At 37.9% G+C, this 23,212-nt stretch overlaps 1 protein-coding gene across 1 annotated transcript in view; it reads left to right on the forward strand.

Moving 5' to 3' along the window:
• CEP112 (centrosomal protein 112kDa) overlaps window positions 1–23,212 on the forward strand; it is a gene marked incomplete at its 3' end in the record, with an annotated part of 144,788 nt that overhangs the window by 33,295 nt on the left and 88,281 nt on the right. The window contains exons 9-16 of the mRNA XM_010149287.1: window positions 10–109; window positions 1,288–1,406; window positions 3,399–3,542; window positions 6,225–6,379; window positions 6,713–6,821; window positions 7,823–7,915; window positions 8,706–8,765; window positions 11,296–11,375. Coding sequence (XP_010147589.1) covers window positions 10–109; window positions 1,288–1,406; window positions 3,399–3,542; window positions 6,225–6,379; window positions 6,713–6,821; window positions 7,823–7,915; window positions 8,706–8,765; window positions 11,296–11,375 — 860 coding nt within the window. The remainder of the gene's footprint in view (window positions 1–9; window positions 110–1,287; window positions 1,407–3,398; window positions 3,543–6,224; window positions 6,380–6,712; window positions 6,822–7,822; window positions 7,916–8,705; window positions 8,766–11,295; window positions 11,376–23,212) is intronic.

Consider the following 23,212-nt stretch of genomic DNA (forward strand, 5'->3'; position numbering starts at 1 on the left):
TCCCTACAGATTTTGGACAGAAAGAATGATGAAATAGAGGTATTGAAGTCCTTCTACAAAACCAAACAAAATGAAGCTGAGGATACAATTAGAAAACTGGAGAAAAAAGGTGATTTTTTTTTTTTTTTTAAGGCTGGTTGTTTTCTGCGTGGTGGTATTGTGTCACATCCTTCTTGTGGCTCTGGGCTTACTTTTAGGTGCAGATGTCTCTTTCCTCTTCATTTGCAGGTCTTGACCTAATTTTTTCCTTCAGATTCTGAGGCTTGTGCAGTTGTCTTTGTTGTCCAATTTCCAAACCAAATTTTCCAAGAGACAGTATCATCTTGTTATATTTAATACTTACAAGTTTTAGAAGTGTCACCAAAAAGAAGTTTCTTTTGATACAAAAATATTTTGACCACTTATTTCAAACTTTTTGGAATCTCTGGCCCCCAGTTAATTTGTTTATACATTCAGTAAATTTTAAACAAACAACAATGTATTATTTATTTAGGACTCTTGCAGCAAGACATTTCAAACATGAGTAGTAGTCTTGAATATGTCACAAGTACAAAACTTGGCCTGAGTGTGGCTTGTCAGCAGTTTTTTGAATGGTAGGGTTTTTTTTAATAATTCCTTGGAGTCCATTTACACTATGGACTAAACCACAATGTAAAATAATACACAAATTTGGTAAGCTATGTACAAAAAGCGGGAGAATTCCATGTATAGTGTTTCCTGCTCCTTGGCCGAGTAAATTGACCAGCAAGGGATCTGGTGCTGCTGGTGGTGGCTGTGCCCAGCTGTAACGTTTTGTGTTCAGGTCACCAACACTCTGGGTGGGTAGTGATCATCAGTCACTTTTAAAAAGTGAATATGTACCTGCTTTCTTTTCCACAAAATATGTCAGACTGAATTCTTGATGCAGTTGCTCGCAACTTAATATCCTTGTGCAGGTTGAATGCCCAAGAGATACAAGAACTTTTTCTCCTAAGGATGCACATGAAAACAGTCATTTTTAACCTGACTTCTTTAGGTTACAGAATTTTGATGTATATTTACTGCTTCAGTAAGGAAAAATCACTAGGAAATATTTTGTAAATAGAGGAGAGAAAACACCTTTTAGAGACTCAGAATCCAAGTGCTAAATTTTAAAGAAATCATGCATTAAGTATTTTTAAATGCCAAAAACCATCAGAAAGCCAGGTCAGTTGGAAAACTGGTGTATTCTGGTTGCATCTGTCGCTAAGACTGAGAAATCCCCACGGTATCTCTTGAATGCTTGTCTATGTTCCCATTTTTTGACAGTTGAGACCCTTGTTCGGGAGTCACAAGTGGTGAGAGAAGTGAAAGAGAAGCAGATTGCGGAGTTGAAGAGGATGTGTGAGCAAAGCAATGATTCTCTGAACAACGAGTGGGAGAAAAGGGTAATGCCTAGTACTTGCTTTCTTTGAAAGCTTCCTGCAGTGTATGCCTGGGATAATACATGTTGTCACTCATAAAACAGTACTTGGAATGTGTTACTTGCGGTCCTGTTTTCTTATGCTGACTTTGAATTTTTCTGGAGTATTCTTGCAAGACTCTTGTGGGTGCTGCTGCTTCCGCACCCACGCCCGCTGGTCACTGCTCCTGGGGCTCATCTGGCCCTCTTGCCAGCCTCTGGATGTGTTAGGGAAGTGTTTACTTCTGCTTGACCTGACATGGAATTTTAATCTTGGTAAACCTGCTGCTACCTGCTGCCACGGCGATTCCTTTGAACTGCTGTTTTAGCGAAGGGTCATGAATTTCTTGATGCGTTTTTATTTGTTGTCAGACTCAAGACAGCAGCAAAGCAGAGAGAAAAGCATGTTTATTGCAGGACAGCTCCACCTTTGTGTGGATTGTCAGCATTTGCCTTGCTTACCCCTCTCAGGAGGGTCGTGTAAAAGGCAAACCCACCTCCCTGTCTAGATGATGTATGCTGTTTAACTTCATTTTTTCACAGCCCTGCATCTGGAAGTCACATTGGTTTGAATTTTTGTCTTGTAAGAGATCTATCATAAATCTTGTCCATTGTGTGTAGGATGTTGGGGCTTCAGTGTTGGGTGGCTTTTTGTTTTGTTTTAGAGAAACTTTATTTTCAGCCTGAGGTCACCCCCATTTTGGCAGTTTCCTAGCAAGTGCTGTTCCTACAGCTGTAACTGCCATCAGTGGTGCCAGTGTGCAAGCAAGTAGGCAAATTAAAATGCTAGTATTAACTCAGTGAAATTATAGAAGTGAAATCGGAGCATGTATCTTATGGAAAAACGTGGATAGCGGGAAGCATGATGGAAATATGGGAAAAGTTGAGTGCAGTATGTTCATAACTTCATATACTACTACTTCTGTCTATTTATTCCTTTGGTTAGATCTTGCTGCCAATAATACAAGTATTACTGTAGTTTGTTGTACAGGAGGTAGAGACATTCCCAGACTTTTTGAATTTATTAATATGTTATGCACCTGGAGATTACTTATTTTCCCAAATGATTTTTAAAAGGATCTCAAATTCAGCAAATTTCCTCAACACCACAGTATACAGAAGGATAGTTATGAGAATAGTTTGTTAACAGCCTTATCTTTTGGATGAAAAATGTTGTGTTAAGTCAGTGCACACTGTTGAAGTCTGTTCAATAATGGTTCAGATTGACAGACACCTCCATGATTTTGCTAGCCTCTATCTTGGAGAGGAAGAAATCTATACTTGTGCAAATTAACCTGATTTTAGCAGTGTGTTTAGAATGCTGCTTTTAGGTTGTATATTGCAGCTTTCTCCTTCAGCCGTGAAATGGATTTGGTAGAAACGGGAGAAACACATAATAGCTGTTATACAAACAATACACCACGCAAAGCTTTGTATGCTAATTTGACATGACACTATTCTTACTAATTTAGCTTTGAGACTGCTTAACTCGAAAGGGAGGCCAGTGGTGTTTAGAATATAAATCAAGGGTTAGTAATGACACAAATAATCCTTTTGTTAGACAAGTAGATAGTCAAGGCTCTCCATCTTACCAGCTGAGAGGCATAGACTGGGAGTGTGAGTATCTGGAAAGAGTATTAGTGTTTCTGTAGTAGAAATTTGTGCAAAAGTCAGTGGTGTTCACTTTAAATATGTAAACAAATAGAATAGCAGAGAATGGCAAAAATATGTATGTGTTTTAGTATTCTGTATTCCAGTATTCTTCTGAAGTTATGCCTCTATACATTTTTAAGTGACTTCTATCTTACTGCTTTATAGAGTCATAGTCGAGCTGTTTAGTGAGTTGGTGATCTAGGTATTTATAGAGGACAGAAATGTGGCCTGTCCTTGTTCCTTATTCTGTTTGTATACTATAATAATACTTTTAAATGGCATATAAAACTGGCGTTTATTATTTGCTAATGTTTTTGTGATACAGCTTCACAATGCTGTGGCTGAGATGGAGAAGGAGAAATGTAATATTTGGCAGGAGCACAGAGAAAAGATGCAGAAACTGCTGGAGGACACCAGTGCTCATCTTAGCAAAATGGAGGAAGATTATTTGGAACAGATAAAGTCAACTGTAAGTTTTTTTTGTAAAGATGTCACAATGGCAAGCATCTCTTGCAGTGTTCAAATTCCATGTGTTTGTGCAAAAATGTATGAGAGTACTGTTGAGCTGAGAAATATTATTGGTAGTGCAGTGCAGTTGTGCTCTCCTGGGAGAGAGCAGTCAGTGGTCTGGCTGCCAGTCCAGCCAAGGATTTCCACCCCTGGATAAAATTCATCCAAGTACAGCTCTTCAAGGAATATTGCACAGATAGTATTTGTATTGAAGGACTGTTTCTAGCTTTTTTTACTGTTTTTAATTCAAGTTAGCAGAAGTTTTGCCGCTGTAGGTTTATAGACTATGAAAAAGGTTTTATATGGTACATCTATTTTCATAGTTATATGTGACTTTCTTACCCACCTCCCTGTTGAATGATCAAATGCTTCTGTTAGATTAAAGGTCAAAAAAAAAAGAGGGATTTTAAAAATAATTACTGTATTTTAATTTATTGCATTTCTTTCCTAGAATAATAAGACATGTAAGCAGGTGTAATCTGTATTTTGTCTGCTACATAAATGATGTAAAAAGCAAAAAATTAACGTTACCCTCAAGAAAGCATCCTGTATTTTTTTATCAGGATGAGGTATGAAGAAAATTGAATGAGTGAAAAGACAATGTCAGACAAAATTTATTCCTTTATTAGTGAATGTTGAATATAAAAATTAGCATTCAGCTCATGTCATAGGTAACAGTAAATACAGAGGAAAAATGGACACAGTCTGTCAGCAAGATTGAATTTAAGAACCATCAACACCAGACAGATCTTGCTGAGCAGCTTCTGATTTAATAATTAAACAAGGTAGGGTTCAAGGCAGGGCTTAAGATGAAAGACTAGACTGTCACTGGAAATTAGTTTTCTTTTTTTCTCTCTCTTTCTTTCTCTCTCCTGATTTTTGTGTGGTTTTTTTTTTTTTCTTTGGTGGTATTTCAGAGTTTCCTTGCTCAGAGGTTCACGTTGTCAAGAATGCCATTGCTGTTAGCAAGTGAAATTAGCTGAACAATGTAACTAATACCACAGAACCCCTAAGCATGGTATTCACTTCCTTGAGGGCTGGGGAGCTAGGGGGAATTATAATATTTTGGGTATGACTTTTGTTTTTAATAAAACCAACAAGAACACCCCCGCCCCAGACAAAACACCCAAAATCTTCAATAAACAAACAAATCAAACCAAAAAACCCCTGTTCTGCACAGTTTGCTGTACTACATTCATGAGATCTCTGAAGCCAGTTGCCAAAGTTGAGGTGACCATCCTGGCTGTGTGAGCTTCCAGCTCATTTAACAATCCTGTGGCAGCTGGGGCACTTGACTTGAGAGGGCAGATGTTTGGGGTTTTATTTTACTCTAACAGAGGGTGAAAACTGTTACGCTTCCCTCATTTTCAGACCTTTTGTGACTATAAAAATAATTAAGATATGTACATCCTGGAAGGACAGCTATGTCTTAGTTTTTGCTTCTAGCCTCCCGAGGGGTTGTTCTCTCATTTCCGTGCACATTAACGTACATTTAGGGAAGAATAGGAAGCATTAGAGCAGTCTCATTCTGTTCTCATTCTGCTCTTTTTAAAAATTGTTTGTATTAGGAGATGAAGTTCTGGAAAAAAGGTACAACTTTGGATAGACTTGTAATTTATTGAAAGAAAATCACTGTAATTAAGCAAATGATGTGGAGAAGTGGATTAGGGAAAGGTAGACCACAGAGCCTTGCGGAATGCGCTCTCAGTCCCGCTATGGATTTGCTGTAGTCCTCTGCACGACGCTATCCTCTGAGCGCCTCTGTTTGCCAGTAATAAAGTGGAGATGATATATTTACCTTACAAGACCATTGGTGAATTATTTAGTTGATAATTGCTAATTGTTCTGAACCACAACTAGGTAGCATTCGTGCTGTTGATGTAGCGTTTGTATGAGGACATTCTTCTATCCTCCAAATCCGTAGCAGATATTACTGTGTCTAGTTTACATCCTTGGATGTGGTTTTGCCAAAGTGTGGCCTTAAAAGGCAGTTGGTTAAAATCTATAATTCTTCAGCAGCCTAAGTGCACTGCTTGTTTCAGTTTAGCAATTTGATACATATTTATGTCTGTGAAAGTACTCAGAATAATACTTTAGCATGAAAGAGCTACAGCTTTCCCTGGATGCTATACAGTTTAATATGTTTTGTAGATGACTCTTATAGCTGCTCATCACCATAATGATCAAGAAAATCCTTTTATAAATACAGTTTTTCCCCTCAGATGGTCCTTCCCACATGCAGGTTGTACATATTGGAAGTGATAAGACACTTTCTTTTTTAACAGAAAGTCTAAAAAGGCTTTGTGTGCGTTCTCATTCATTAAAGTTTTTCATAGGAATATCTGTTGTCTCTCCTGTTTCGAAAGACTTGTAGTTTAGAACTCCGTTGTGCATATTGCTTTGCTTAGGGGAGAAGACATGTTACTTTGCGGGGGAGGGGGAACAGACATCGGTATTTGAAGATTTATTTCATTTTTTATATACAACGTAGAATTTACTGTTATGATTGATGACAGCTTTGCTGTTTAGCTCTGGTGTCTCTGGACCACCAAAGAACCCTGTTGCTCTAGGCTACTGAATAACAACAGGGGCATACCCTAATTTATTCTGGTGTTTTCTCAACAATGACCTATTCTTTTAGAACCAAACGGTCAAAAAACTGGAGGCTCGTGTCCAGCAGTTGACTGTTGAGGTTGAAAATAGTTATTTACAACGTCAAAAATTATTACAAGAGAAGAGTGGTGCAGAACAACGTTACCAGAAGCTATGGTCTGAACTCCAGGAGGTGAAAGCAAGGTAATTAAATAACGGGTTCTGGTTTTAGCATTGAAAAATATGGAACTTCTGAAAGCAAGCATTATTCAGTTTATTTCAAGAACTCAGTGAATGTTAATTTGCATTAGAAAACTGTCACAAAAATGTATTAATGGATGTAAAATTAATTTTGGAACTGACCCAAGTGACCATTGTAAGGAGTATGTTCTCCTTCCGTTGTTTGTAAGCATTTCATTCTGTTAGAGTGAGCACGTGGTACAGGCAGACTTGCATCCTCTGTACAATTGATACTGAGCAGGTAAGATGCCAAAATATGAAAGCAATTTCCATGTTCTCTTTGCTTACTGCTTGTAGGCACAGCTCGCTTCAGAAAGACAAGAACCATATTATACAGGAACATGAGCAGAACATTCAGCAACTACAAAGTAAATATGATATTATAAATCAGGAACATGCTCTCTCTGCAGCTAAGGTATGCTACCTCATAAAAAATAAACAATGCTTTAATGCCTATTATAAGTGGTCTGCTCAATATAAATGTAATGCTTGTAAATAAATCCAAGGAACTGTTCAGTCCCCAAGTTATTAATGTGTGTAAGTTTTTTAAAAAGTGATTTAAACACGAAAAAAATATATTATTTATTTTTTCATTCCCACATTTGACTGAAAAATCGTCTGAAGTTGACTGGTGTGGTGTGTATGTGTACATACAGGGGGTATTTCCATGTCTGGTTCCGATACGGTACAATTCATATGCTGATTTTGTTTGTGCTTCTATCAAAATTCTGGATACCAGAAGTCTTCAGTGCCTGTAAAGATTTAATGTTTTTATAAGGCTTCTTCAGTGAGAGGAAAATATTTTTTCCAGAAATAAACTGTCTTGCAGGCCTCTTAAAATGGGACATTATGTTAAATACTTGTTTAAGAAATTATTTTTAAATTCTGTAAGCATACATTTCACCCAAAATGTAATAATTCCAGTTCGTTTCTGTAAAAACATCTATCAGGTTGATCCCTACCAATTCCTACCTACAGTATGAAGTATATATCTAATAACGTTTCAAGGTAAGTAATGGTAGAAAAGGCTCATGTTTTAAATACCATCTGCTAATCCTTAGAGCCATATGACAAATGGGGTATTTTACATTTATTTACTGGAATTCTGGGAGCTCTGATGATACTTTACTCCATTTTATTTACAAGGTGGGTTTTTTTTTCACTTGTAAGTGCCAGGGATCTTTTTATTATTAGCCATTTTCTGTGGTTTTGTTTGCATTTCTAAGTTGATCAGAAGGACAGAAGTGATGTATCTGGAGTTGTAAGTTGTAATACTTTTTTCCCAAGTTGACAATTTTTTCCAATTTTCAGGCACCTCTGGGGAATAATTTAAAAACCGCAAAAGATGTATCTGCAGGACTAATGAGGAATGCAACACAAATTCCTGTTTCTGTTAAATCCCTACAGGCATCGGGCGTGATTGAGGAATTACAGCATAGTGTGTCTCTCTTAAAACAACAGTTACAAGATTCAGAAGATCAAAGGCAGCAACAGCTGAGGGTGAGCCCTGAATTTCTTACTCAAGAATGACCAGCCTTTCCCCGTGATTTGTGTTTAGATAACCAAGCTAAAATGCACTTCTGTATAACGTACATCTTCATGTATTTCTGTGAAGGATATTCATAGTGTCACCTTATGCTTAAAGGTTGATCTTTAAAAAGGCTGACTAAAAGAGATCACTTTGTGGGGAAGAGCAGAATTTTCACAGGAACTCTTTGACTGCTGTCGTTCTCCCGTTAAAGCAGTGTAACTGTGTAGCAGTGGATTGTAGAGAACAATGTCAACGAATGATGAATATTTCTTTTACTAAACTGTAAACACTGTTTAGGTACTTTTCAAGCTTGTTATTATTTTTGTTGCTATTTAACGGTTGGGTTCAATATTCCATCTTGCTATAGGCATTTAAATTTTAATCCTTCTATCTCAGGATAATGAGTTCCACATCTGTATCACGTATCAATCCTGTTTGAGTTTTGGCATGTACTATTCCTCCTATGTCTTTCATTTCAGTTGATGCAGTACAGAATGGCATTTTAATAGCTCAGGAGAACAAGTTGCTGTTTCTCTTTATAAACATGAATCATGACTTTAGAGATAGTTTAGTTACGTGTGGATGTTTTTGCTGTTGGTTCAGTTTTTATGTATGTCAAAGAATTTTTTACTGATGATATAAAATGGATTTTTAACTTTTATGGACTGTTCTTTGTAATAGCAAATGTATGTGTGTTTCATGATTGCTTTGAAATGAAAGAATGTGATTTGTTTCTTTAGAATATGCATCTCTTTGCAGGATCAAGAATACAAGCTTCAACAGGACAAACTTCACTCGGAGCGTGCACATGAAAAGCAGGTGATGTTTTTAGGAAAACATACCACCTTATGCACATTTCCAGTTCTGATTCATGCAGAAGCTGAAGGTTTAAATTCTGAAATCCCAAACAAGTACATTTTGGCATTTCGGGTGGGTTGGAAAACAGTTGGACGAAGTCAAGGAAGATTTAAAGTAGAGCTATTTAAGTACAGAGATACCACCTCTGATTCTAGGAACCTGTTGCCAAATGATGCAGGCTGGGAGGGCATGACCAAAAAAGTACCACTGTGGGCCTGTCCCCTTTGTATGCGCCTCTTTTGTTGGCATCTGATGTTAGCTGCTGTAAGAGAAAGGATAATGAACTTAGTCGAACTTAGCCTGACCTGTTGTCAGTCTTCATATGTTCTTACATACCTCCTTTTTCCCATTACATCTTTATTCCCTACTTCTCCAAGATTTGAATGTGTTCTCTATATATTGTCAGCTTGCATTGTTTTTACATCAGAAGCTTAAATTATAAAACGTAATTTTCATCAAAACCACTTCATCTTAAAGCACTGTCTACTCTTTTAAACTTTAAACATCAAGAGGTTTCAAATTCAACTTCAGTTTTAGTGGTTATGTTCAACTCCTGCAGTGTTTAGCAAGAGTGCGGTATATGCCTATTTAATTGAAAGGATGTGTTATTCAAACGTGTCATTTCCAAACGTGTCAAACATAAAACATAAAATAATGAATTGTGATCATAGCTACTTGTCACTTGGTAATAGCATTTACAGCATGAATGAGTTTTTGGTTTGTGTTAGTGCCTTCTGCTGACTTTAAGTCAAATACTTTTTCATTCTAAGGTATGTTTTGGTCTAATTCTAGCCTACATTTGTTGTTTTAGTTGTCAGGGTTTTTATGAATGTTGACCTCAAGAAAAGCCTAGGATTTGAATAATAATGCAGGTCAAAACAAAAATTTATTAGCATAGTTTGGGTATCTTCTAGCTATGGAAGTATAGTGGACACTGGTTTATTGCAATGCATCACTCTCTCTGCAGCTAAGTACAGACTACATGTGGCTGGTAGTGTTGCCAGTCACCAAGTCCAAATGCCATCAAATGGCTCACTCTACTGTCCAGAATCATACAGTTCAATAGTGTAAAGTGGATTGCATCCGTATTACCTTTCTGCAGTGGTGCCTGTCCTGTGGGGATCTTGAATGAGGTCTAGGATCATTTGGGAGAACGCTACTTAGCACAGGCTAAGAGCACATCAGCACTCACTCTACACCAGTAAGCACAGATATTGAAGTTGTAACTATCAGTAAACAAGAAATTAGACCCGTTATTTTTACTAGATAACTTTACAGCCATTTGCCTGTCCATAAAGTTTGATGTAATTGTGTTTTCAAAATCCAATCTTTGAGAAAGGAGGAGAAAAAATACATGTAACCAATCCATGAATATAAATCCATGAAATAGCATAGATTGGCCCATAAAACACTAGAACAAGCCTGCTTTCAAGTAAAGGATTCATGAAGTCTCTGGTGCAATCTGTTCACTTAAGAACCTACCCATTATCTAATAATCTTCATTAGTCTACGGTGGCCATTGCCTGCTAGGATCTTTAAACATCAAACAAATAATAGGTAGTAACCCTAAATGTCACTGTTTGATTAAATGTGCTTATCTGCCGAATCAGGAACCAGTTAGGCTAGATGGTTTTACAAGCAGAGGAAACACCTGCTTTTTATAAATAATCTACTGCTTGTTTTCCAAACATTCAGCCTAAGAACAGGGAGAGATTATTCCGGAGAGCCACTCTTGGGCCAGCTGTTGAATATGTGTGTTTTACTAGGTTTGGCAATATCTTCTTTACTCTGAGAGACTGCCCGTTGGTCTGGAGAGTGGTGTGGGGTTCGATGCACACTTGTACAGGAGTGCCATACCCCTCCGTGTCCACATGGCACTTTTAGTGGCTGGATGCAAAATGGAAAGATGAGGAGTTTTATATGATCATTCAAGCACTCTGCTGTGATTTCACGGGGGCAGGAGTTCATTAGTAGTAAATCACTTTGAGGAAAGGCTTTACTTTTCTTAGGACTATCTACTCTCAGGTAGTTAATGTTTGCATTATTCTAAAGTAATGTTATTTACTGTCATCGTGCTGGTGGTTTTACTGTTGTAAGAATTGATAAAAAGCAGTTCACTTTGGGAATCCTCAAATTGCTAAGTTGGAACTCTGCACCATAGAGGGTACATGGGATTGTTTTAGGCAGATTTCTATATGCTTTCCTGTATTTATCTAAAGAATAGTTTCTTTTAATGTAATTACTGATACTTCTTGATTCTAGAGAATAATATTCATTTTGAGAAGAACAGTAACTTTGGTTATATTCTCATACTTCACCTCCTTGATAATCCTTATTCTTGCATTGTGTGAAACTTTAGAAATATATAGGTGGTTGTTTACATCAGTGCAAAAGAAATCTGCAAAATAAATAGTTTTTATAATTTAAAACAGCTTTTTAAATCAGGCTTTGTTTTAGCTAAAATATGGTATTTTTTTCCTTCAAATGGTAGATTCATGACATCCGGATTGACCTTAAAAAGGAGAGAGTGGATGCTCAAAAGAAGATTCGCAAACTGGAGGATACTTTGAAGTAAGTGACTGTGGAATAATGGTTGAACCGTGCCAAATTTTTTAGTTGAATTAATTAAACATGAAATTATGCTTTGTCTCATCTAACTATAATTTGTCTGGGTTATCTTCCCATTGTAAACCTGCATCTTCAGGGTTCTAGCCAGCCATAAAAATTTAAAAAGTCAAGCAAGAACCAAGCCACCCGGAGTTGTTGACCGTCAAGTAGTGGGAATAAAACAGAAGTTAGTGGTGTCAGCTGGTCTTACCCTGTCAAATAAATGAAAACGGCATCGATTTAGATACTTAGTAGGCAGACAATCCAAACTGGAGACATTGCATTTTAGAGGAAGGGAAATTTGATAGATATACTCATGTAAACTGTATTCTAATTTGATTTAGTCTATGATTTAAAAAAAAAAAAAATCCATAAATTACAACTGTAATGTGGATTTTTCCTCTTTAATACCACACTTTTTCGTGTGAATACTTGAAATGTAGCTGAGGCTCGGAGATATGGTCTGCAGCGAACAGAAGACACTTTTCATTAACTAACTTGGAACAGCTTTTTTGCTGACCTTGTACATTAAGAAACTAATCAGGACGCAACAAGTTTGATGTTTTCTGAGCGGAGGAGTGGTTTACATACAGCAGATGCACATATGACAAGATCAACTCTTGTTATGCTGCTTCCATTTTTGATTATGTGAAATATTTTTTCCATATGTTTATTCAGTTTAAATTCGAAGGTATGGAAATAATTTCTAAGGAAAACAGATTATTCTGAGTCAAACCAGAAGTTATTTGCTAAAACTACTCAATTAAACATTACAATGTATCTAATCTAGGCTGATAGAGGCATTGTGAAGATATTTTTAATCAATAAAGTCATAGGGCTGAAGTCTCTATTCCTTTATTTCTATAATCTCTTAGGTATTTGGCATAAATAGAGACTACCTTAAATCTCAACAGACATTCATAAAAACTCTAGTTTTTAATTTTAAATTATTTACACTATTTTTTATAATTTTAGGAAGACTGAATTGTTATCAACTAAACTTCATCTTCTGGTATTTTAACATCCGATTCATTGATAATGTAGTTGCTTTAACTACCTCCCATGGCTTTCAAATAACATGTCAGTTTGCACTTACGTTAATAAAATAAGTCTGACTTTAGACTCCACTGGCTGGTCAGCATTTATTCCCCATGTTGGGTGCTCTAATTGCAGAGTAAACATGGTAATGCTCCACTTCAGCCAAGTATTTGTAAAGTGGGTGATTTGGGGTTAATTTTAAGGTGAGTAGTGGAATTAATAATGCTAATAAGTAATTTTGTAATTGAACAGAAATAAAATTAGCTCTCATCCTTGTTTCCATCTGGATGGAGACAGAAGTTGGTAGCATCATCAGGGTGGATTTGTGCCCCTAAAGATTAAACATACTGTATTTACAGAAATACAGTGCTCTAATCTAAAACCAGCATATATTCTGCTGACCAGTTCTTTCAGATTTCAACTCCAGTGCAAAACCTCTGTGTCTTGCATCCCTACATTTCTCATTACGGTGTACATGACTGTTAAGAACAGGATCACATGCCCAGTGTAGAGGGATCCTTCAAGGCTGACTTTACGGCAGTGTTTCTGGACAACATTAAGATTTGTACATGTATGTGTTTATATACAATATGTACATAACTAATATGTAACCAGCAGTAATACTTTTGTGTAAAAAATGAATATCTTGCTAATTTTTTTATTCATTGCTGCAAAAATTAGTCCTTTGAACAGTCTCTTGCTATTAATATGAATTAACAAAATCTAATGCCTTACATGAAAACTCTTGATTTTTCTATATTTCTCCACCACTTGCAAAACCAAATTAAGTGATTACAAGCTAAGGCAGACACAGTAAACCTTTAGAAAACAACCTTATCTTCCTTGAGATGGGTGAAATGTAGTTCAACATCTTCAATGGAAACGATGCCTTGTGGAATTGCAGCTCAGAACCCAGTAGGTGCACCAGTGATTTTTCATCAACTACTTTGTTCTGAATGCCCTTTGATTCTGAAATGGCCACAGGATTATATCTTGAGTTAGCTAGTCAGCTGCAAACACACAGCAAGAGAATTGGCAGGCATTTTAGTGGATTTTTTTTTTACTATTATTATTAATTTTTTTCCAGTGGTGTGACAGCAAACATTGCTGTTGCAGTTTCAGACATATCCACAGAGATCCATAATGAAAGTGATTTGAGACATTGTGTGGAATAATAAAATCCACATTCCTAAAAGTATCTTTCACTTCAAATAAACAGTGTTGCCAGACTTTTAATACAGAATAAGGGTTTACATAGTTTGAGGAAGGCTTTTTCTTCTTCTTCTGAAGTTTATGGTAGAAATATCTGTCAAAACCAAATCTTTTGGAAAAGAATTGCTCTAATACTCATGACTATTGGTGCTGACTTTTAGATAATACATTTTTTTATTTAGTTTAGCAGCGCATGTCATAGTCACTTTTGCTATTAGGCAATGCCTATAAGAAGTGCTCCAAGGATTTTTCTAGAATGTCATTTAAACTGCATTTATATAATAACAAACTATTCTTAAACAGCTTCTGTGTGATTACTTGGGGGGAAAGTTTGTTTCTCTAATCCCTTTAGTTTGGTTGCATAAAATATGGCATGAGAGTGGGTTATAAATAGGTTAAATCTCTGTGGTTCTTATCTCTTTTATTTTAAGTAGAGAAATAGGCAATAGGTACAATTATATTAAAATTTGTCATACTACATAAAGACTGACTACATAAAGACTGAGTTGGATGCAAGTGAAAAAAGTTAAGAAAAAAAAAATCTGTATTCATTTGTTAGTGAAGAAATTAAGTGGAAGAGAATTATATTTCTTTTCAACAGAGGGTGCACTATATGACCTCTGTTGTCAGACCACAAAATAGAGAGGAAAACCAACTCTAGCCCTCTGACTATAGAATTGACATATTGAAGATTCTGTCTTAAGAAGAATACCTTTTATTTTTTAGTTTCTTTTACAGTACTATTCTAAAAGAGCATTTTAAACTACAGACAACCATCTTTCTAGTCATTGTGAAAATTTCAGAAATAATTATAGTAGTAATTTCATGAAACATCAGTGAGAATTCATGTTCAAAAAGGTCTTTGGGATATATGGTACATTCACAATTTAAATATTCAGAATTTAATGTTAGCAGGTAGTCATAGCAATGATCCAAAAGGCATCCCAGGGAAGTATCACGGTTCTGTGCCAGACACTCCTTGCAGCCAGCAGAAGTGCATGTGCTGCAAGGCTGGCTTCATTTATTTGCTGAAAACCAGAAAAATTTAGGACATTGTTGTTTAAGAAAAGAGGTAAAAACCTCTTAAGATCTAATTAAAGAGCAGAATAGCCATGTGCATTACTAGTAGTATTTTAATTGTTGTGGATTAACTCCAGCTGGCAGCTGAGCATGACACAGCCACTTGCTCACTCTGCCCATGTTGGGATGGGGGAGAGAATCGGAAAAAAGTGAGAAAACTCATGTGTTGAGTTAAAGACAGTTTAATAGGTAAAGCAAAACAAGGAATTCATTCACCACTCCCTATGGGTAGGCAGATGTTCAGCCATCCCCAGGAAAGCAGAGCTTCATCACGTGTAATGGTTACTTGGGAGGACATACACCATCACTCCAAACATCCCCCCTTGTTCCTTCTTCCCCCAGTTTTTATGCTGATCATGATGTCATATGGTCTGGAATATCCCTTTGGGCAGTTGGGGTCAGCTGTCCCGGCTGTGTCCCCTCCCAGCTCCTTGTCACTGGTGGGGTGAGAGGCAGAACAGGCCTTGATGCTGTGTAAGCACTGCTCAGCAGTAACGAAAACATCCCTGTTAGCAGCGCTCTTTTCAGCACAAATCCAAACCAGCCCCATACCGGCTACTACGATGGAAACTAACTATCGCAGCCGAATGCAGCACAGAGCTCAGTCAGGGCATGACGTAGAACTGCCAGGCTGACCTGTGGTCAAGGAGGATGTCGGGTGTACAGGAGGAAATACTTGTTTTACAGCATGTGGCTTGAAGTCCATTTATATGTTATTAGTAATAATATATAGAAGACTAAATATGAAACAATAAAGGGAGGATTTAGTTGTCTAAGTAACTAGTTGTAGTTATAATTTTTGTGTGAATACAACATATATTTAGACCACCCCAGTTCTAATGTGGCTTGGGTTTTGCCATTTTCATTCTGGAGTCTGCAGTACCTTCATAACTGCATAGACCTATAAGGTCTGTCCATCTTGATGGAGGTTTTGGGCTAAGTTACAAACGTACAGCAGAGATGAGGCTGTTATAATCTGGCACCTGCGTGGAGGTGCAGACTGCCTTGCTGCTGCTGTTACTTAGGATAATGGGTGTGATGGGTCTGACATACTGGAAATAATGATGGGATCTGTTTTCCTGCTTTTTGGTTTGCAGGTCTCATGCACTAGTTAATATTCCCTTGTGCTACTGAAATACAGCTTTCCTGAGTTTGTGTTCTTCTGTTCTGTAGTGTGATTGAAGGAAACAATTTTTAAACAGTCACATTAAGAAAAATGACATGAACTGTTACCTCTACAGGTGCAGATGTTGCAATTGAACATGGAAGTGTTAAGGATTTCATGCACACAGTTAAATGCTTCTTCATACCAGGCTTCCTTTCAATTTTTGTCTGTTTTTTTTTAAACCTGCTACAGAGCCAAATCTCAGCGCTGTGCAAGTGATGATGATACAGAGCAAATGTTTAGCAGCTGTTTTATTCAAAGTCACTTAATTGCTTCTCTACCCCTCATCTGAACTTGTATAAAACTCTTGTGGGGAAGAAACAGGGGCTAAACTTCCCAGAAACCAGCAAAGCTGCTCCTGTCTATTAGCGGACTTGTATTTTTACAACAGTTTCTAAAGCGACTGCATACAGTTTTCACTGCGTTTTGTGACTTGGTTTAGATGGCAGACCAGAACGTTTCCAAGCCTTTTCAACCAAAGGTGGTGCATGTAGATGTTCAATAAAATGCAACCACGTGATCCTCATCAATACAACGATAAATAAATAGTGGAGTGATAGCTTTAATTGCAAGCTGATTTTCCTTTCCCTTTCTTGCTCCTTTAAGTTGAATCCAGATTCTGAATAACTGCTTGTTGTTGTTAATATTTTTAGGATAATTGCCTTATGTAGCTGTTTTCCGGTAGTTAATTCCATTTTTCCTTGAAAATGAAGTATTTGTGTGTGGAGGAATTTTTGTAGGAATGGAAAAGCTATTACTATTTAAAGCCGGAAATAATTAAAGAAATATGAGAAGGCATTGTCTTTAATTCCAAATGTCACAATAAAGAACATTGTTAAGAGTTTATACTCATGTTCATTGTGTTCGTCGTTCTCTTGTATTAAAATGCTTAGTGTTGTCTTCTTACAACTGTTGCAGTATGATGAAAAATTACAACTTTGATTTAAAACCAGTGGTAATGTTAAGTGGCTGGAGGGTTCGGATATAATTTTACTCTTTAAAACAGGGCTCTGTGTGTGTGTGTTTGGGGATTTTCCCCCACTCCCCCCTCAAGAATCAGTGGAAAAACAGCCAGCTGTTCTCCACTTGGTGCTGTGTTCAAGCATCTGAAACCTTTTAGAGCAAAACCAGTCAAAGTTTCCAGCCTATTGTAAACATTCCTCTAGCCCCAGTGAACATGCGGACATAACCCTCGCTCTAGGAGGCACGATGTGAAGTATGAGCAGAGGACCAGAAAATGTGGTAGCTTTATTTAATAGTCTCACTTAAAAGAAAAAATAAGTGTTCTATTAACTATTTACAGCCTTTCATTTTCTTTCACTCGTTTCTCCAGAGGCCTACAGGCAATGATGAAATAGGTACTTAAAGGAAAGCTCCAGTTGTACCAAAAAAGAAAGTAACAGTTGATTTTTAATCCTTGTCTGTGGGACCATTATGTCCCTCAAGATGGTTATAGAGAGATCATGATATCTTTTTAATGCTACCAACTATGAAAATGCTTCAACGTGATATATAGCTGTATGAAATGAGTGTTGCCTGCTGGGATGGACAGCATCAGTGTATCCGGCTGTGACACGTAGGATAACTGCTGTCAGTTGCTATTCTAATAATCAATGTAGCTAAGAGCTATGGATTTTAACCCCATTAAATGAATGTACAAATAGTTAAGACTGTCAGAATTGTTCCCTTATTATTCCAAAAGGCTGTTCTTTCATATTAGGGTATCTTTTAGATTCAGTGCAGTATATTTCAGGACTATATCGTGCCCAAAACATTGATGAAACGAGAAGAGCCTTAAGTTGGCGAAGGGAAGTCTTACAGATGATTGTATTCAATTACTGCTTTTTAATAAGCATAATATGTTTTTGGCTGTCGCCTTTTTCGGGTCAGTTTAAAAGTTTCCATAAAAATAGTGCAAGGAATGACTTAGTTCCTTTTGTTGTTCCTGCTGGATGATTATGGTTGCTAGGCTTCAATTACACTTGGTAATATTAAGATTACTTCTACTTTTTAGGTATTTTGTGCGACTTTCCTCCAGCTTCATCAACAACACAACCAACTTTCTTGAGGAATTGAAGTTACTATTTCAAACAGTACTTTTATTGGGGGGGGGAGGGGGGAGTGAAAATTTATGTCCACTGTTGCAGCTTCTTAGAAAGAAGAAACTGATGAGCTGAGTAGATACTCATCATTCTTAGTACTGAGTTACTGTATTGTCCATTACAACATGATATTGTTATTCTGAATCCTGAAGTATAATAGTACAGTTATTTTAGCCATAAAAATGGTTCTCTTAAATCCATAGAATGACAGAACGAATACTATATTCTTGCACCTCCTAGTATAGGTGAGTGATACGGCTGCGTTTCGGATTCTTTACTTGCTTATTCAAAACTGGTATTGGGTGGTGTAGCCACGGTTGTCTAAGGGTAGAAAAGAAACAGGATTCGGGGGAAACAATTTCTTTTATTAAAAGGCTTTTGACCCAGGGTGTTTTTATCAGCAGCTCTTTGAAATAATAAACCGGGCATGCTTTATGCTGAAGTAAATAGATGCTTCGTTTAGAATTCTGTATTGGAAAAATTGGAGACAGTCTTAGTACTGTTATACCATCCTCGTCGTCTTTGATTTGCCAACCGCTGTTGGCTCTGTCACTTATAACACATCTTGGGCTGTTCTTTGTTAGTGTTAAGTGATTCTTCTTGCCTGGCTCTCCTCCTCTGCTCCGTGATTTCTCCCATAGTTTGTCCATCAGATGGTTTATTTTACTCGCCTCCCAGCTTTCCGTGCCACTGCTCTCTGATCCCTATCTTCTCCTTCTTTGTGCCTCTTCTCTGCCTATCTCATGAACCCATTTACTATCTGTGCTGCTGACTTTCTGGTCCACCTTTAATTACAGTCTTGTCTCCTTTTATCGAAGCCGTTATCTACACCTGTCTCTCCAATTCTCCCCTCCATGTTCTCCTTGTTGCGGTTTAGCTGTCATCTCAGCATGTAAAAGCCATGACTGTTAATCTCTGTTCTAATCCTCCTCTCTTGATAACTGAGCCCCTGTGGCCTTTCATATATGTGGTGTATCTAAATCTTGTAGACAGTTTCTGCAGTCTTGAGTAAAATTATAACATTTTCCTTTCCATCCGCAGTTACACCACTTGTCCGGCCTTTTAACCCGCATCCCACTCATCATTTTGCAGTTGCCACTTTTATTCTGTTTGCATCACACCTAGCACAACAGTACCCTGTCATTATTGTAATGAGAAATAGTTACAATAATTATTAGTGTGTTTAACCAATGTCTAGTTAAGTTGTGAGCCATTAGTTTTGAATGCAGTGCATTATTCTTCTTACTTCAGACGTGTGATACTACACACATGGAATATCATTTACTCTAAATTCGTTAATGACTTTAAGTAGTGGTTTAGTTTGTTAATGTTACCTCATGATTTATTTAAAACATAAGTATAGAGTTAATAATTGTATTATAAATATCATTCATTGTTATAGCTTACTTGAAGGAATGCAGGCCAACTTTTTGATGTTAACATCTCAAATTATGCAAACTGTAAACAATTTATAAGTGGATTCGTGCTTTTTCTCACAAAGACAAGCTCATCTTATACTTAAAATCAGGGAACAAAAGATAAAATTGTTCTCTACTTTATATTTTTGGCTTTATTTCTTTGAAATGATGAAACAACTTAGAATGCTTTCTAGCAACTTCAAAATATTAAAGTGCCCAGGGACAGGATAGGGATGATGTTTTGAAGGCAATAAATATTTCAGCTTCACATTTCAGTCTTTCTTCTTCGTTCCTTTGATCTGGCTTTGGTTTAGTTATCATTCCGCTTGGATGACTTCACACTGTCTTTCTTCCTCTCCACACCAAAAAGCGTTCTGCACATATGCCGTGTGTCTGGGGGCTGGCGGAGCGGGAGAGCGCGCGGTGTTCCTCGCCGTTCGGCGGCGATGGCGCCGCTGCGCTCAGGTGCTCCAGCCGCAGCGAGGCTGGGCCCGCTTCGGCCCTGCATGTCATTTGCACAGAAAGCTGTTACTTAACTGTCCCTATTGGTTAAAAACAGAGCAGAAGTAAAATTGGTTTTTGTGTTTTTCAGAGAGTTGTTGTTACTGAAGCATTTTTCTGTAGCAATAGACCAGTAGCCCCTTCTTTCTGCCAATATGTGGTACTTTGGGCCTTAATACGTTAATTAAGGAGTTGGAATAGTCTGCATTCTAGAAATTAAATTAGAGGGCCTGTTGCATGGGGTGATTTTTAATGCTTATTGCACCCAGCTACAAAGGTGTCATGGATCTTGCCATGGTCAGGGGGCACCTCCATGGGAGAGTCTGCCTGAGGTCAGGTAGCAGGATCGTGGGTTCACTTACATCGCCAGATACAAAATCTTACGTGTGTGTGTGTGTATACTGGACAGGTACTCATGTGTCTGGAGCTTATACACAAAAGGTACTACGGTAAATTTCCTGAATCTTGTTTTTAGGTAGGAAGATTGTGTATGTTTTTGATGCTTGTAGCTACTTTGTAGGCTGTGCTTTGTGTTGTCTAGAAAGTTGCCTTCTCCTTTGGGAACATGTGTTTATATAGGGCTTTTTTAAACCTAAATGGGCTATGTAAATGGCGACAACTGATTTTGATTCAACACAGGTTAGTAAAAGTCAATTTCTTGTGTCAACAAATAAACAGGAAGGGTGTTTAGAAACAAACCCAGCAATATCCTCCTTCAGCTGCCTTCCAGCAAGTGAATAGTGACAGACTTCTATAAACAGAGCGAATCTCAGTGCGTAGGATCAGCACATACTTGTATGTGGGATCATCAGGGTAATCAGCGGGAGGAGAGCCTGGCCTTCCTGAGCAGATCAGCGCTTGAAGATCTCGGTGGGACTGAGGGCTCAGCCGTTACTCTGCTTTCCTGTGCCACAGCCTTGCAGAGCAACAATCCTTTTTATCTACCGAGAGAGGTGCCTCTCCTGTCCTTGTTTGCTGTTGGTCAGCCCCTGTTTCGTACAGGGGATGGTGAGACCCTGCGAGTGGCAATGCTGGTTTGTACTACGTTTGCTGGGACATCTTGAGTTCGTTTGACCTCCCCTGTACGTCACTGGATTGACTTGTGTTTCGCTAACTTGACTTGCAGTGCTGTAATATCTTGCTGTGTTTAGTTGTTACCTATTGGAAGACGTTTTCTGAAGCAAGGAAAATATTTATGATTAAGCATGAAGAAGTAGTGTGTAAGATGTTTATGTTTTCCATTTATCAGTACACTTCAGAGTGCTGCTTTCTGAAATTGCAATTCTGGACTTCATAGTCAACTTCACTGCGATGGTTTGTGCTGTGGAAGACTGCTAATTCTCTTGCCATATCCTTTATAGGCTGAAACAAGAGGAATTTGCTGCTTTTTAAATTGGGGCCAAAGAGTAAATTCACCCTATTTTTATATTCAAGCAGGCTCAGCTTAGGGGATTTAAGTGGTGTAATTGTATTGTAGTCGGCCCCACAACTAGTCCAACTGAAAAAAAAAATAATCTTCAAAGTGAATATTTTAGTGCTTCATGCAAGGCACATTGCTCAGTGTCTTGGGAAAAAGGAGTAAAGCTTTTCTTAGATATGTGAACCGTGGTCCATTGTTGGACATGTTTTCTAAGCTCCTGTACAAATCTAAACTGCACAAAAAGTAGAGAGAGCTAGCTCCCACGTTCTTAAAAACTGAAGTTTTATTCCTGGTTATAATGAGATGTTGCATCTATTCATGGGATTAAGTCCTTGAAAGAAATGAAGATGCATTAAATCAGATTCCCAGAAGGTTACATCATATTTCAAAATAAAAATATATTACTCAAAGAAGATGCGTAAGTTTGGAGGCTCGCTAACAGCACAAGGACTGACATGTCGTCCTTGTGCATTTAGGTTGGCTGCACGTCCATCTGACCAGACCAAAAATGTTGTTCCAGTGTCTCTTGATGCTTACTGGTGTGGATATGTTTGAATAAGCTTGGTTTTTTGGGTTTGTTTCCAGTGCAGATTGGAAGTATTAGGTCTTTTGTGTGGGGTGGGAGATTTGTTACCCGATGCCCGTAGCTGAACTGAGCATCTTTGGGAGGAGAAGGTGAGGTTTTCTCCTCTTGGTGTTTCCTGCAGGGTAACTGGTGGGTAGTGCTCTGCCGGTGAACCGTGCTGCTGCCCAGCTCCCCCCTTCACTTTGAGCATGTTGAGCTGTACAGATGTCTCAGAAGGTAGTTCAGCCTCTTTGTATTCTCCCTTGGTGAACTGGTAGAATTCTGTTGTGCGAGAGGGCAGTGGTGTGCTCACCGTAATTCATAACCAAACAACTATTAGCGTGATGTCTGTGTTCAGCAGCTCCTTAGTACGTGGGTTTCAAGGGGATAATTGAGCCAAATATCTCTGCAGCTAGACCCTGTGCGCAATCATCAGGCAGTAGGTATTTTTGGCTCTGGAGGCATCATTCATGTACCCATTCTGAGAAATGTCTGAGGGTTTATGTACTTGCAATCTTGATCTTTTGGATCCTCTGTAGTAGAAATTTAAGTCTAAATGCTCTTCTTGCCAGTTGAGTTTAGATGGGGGGAAAAATGTTGATTTTTGGTGGTGGTGGTTTTTTGCTGTGCAATTTTTATTGTCTTGTGTGGAGAGTATGGTAACATTAATATGCAGACCTGCCTCTCCCTCAGAGGAGTTTAGAAGTGGCATTGCTGAGGCGGAACTGAAGCTATCTGTGTAAGGGTGGCGGATGTTCTAGTAAATTTGAAGAAAATTTGCACCCAGTCTTCTATGAACACAAAACCAAAACCCCAGTTACCACTAAAAATGTGACACAGGATTTTGTTCTTTTGCTCTGGTTTCTGCGGGGTAAGAAAGGTATTTTCCTTTTTCTGTAAGGAAAATAGCAGTCTCCTTATGTCTCAACTATTCCATCAGCTGTGAGTAAGGTACCAAGATCAAATATGTTTCTTTAAGGATGCATAATGAAAAAACTTGTAAAAGTAAACAGTAATATACTTAGGGCTTGTGGCATTTCTTTGATCTCTTTGCTAATAGAATTACCCTGCTCTCCTACACTGCAAACAGGCACTTTGTGAAGATGTAGGATTATTTTCTTTGTCCCATTGTCAAAGTCTGCTATGAAAACCACAGAGGAGGATGTGAATGCTGTAACTTGGGGCTTGGCAGCTTCCTGACCTTTATAAAAGGCTTGCTCAGTGCTGTAATAGCTGGTTCAGTGCTGGCAAGGTGACAGACTAGATGAATTAACGGGTCTTTTCCGCCTCTTACGTGTCA

Source organism: Eurypyga helias, unplaced genomic scaffold (assembly GCF_000690775.1).
Source record: "Eurypyga helias isolate BGI_N326 unplaced genomic scaffold, ASM69077v1 scaffold8523, whole genome shotgun sequence".
In the NCBI taxonomy this organism is placed as follows: domain Eukaryota; kingdom Metazoa; phylum Chordata; class Aves; order Eurypygiformes; family Eurypygidae; genus Eurypyga; species Eurypyga helias.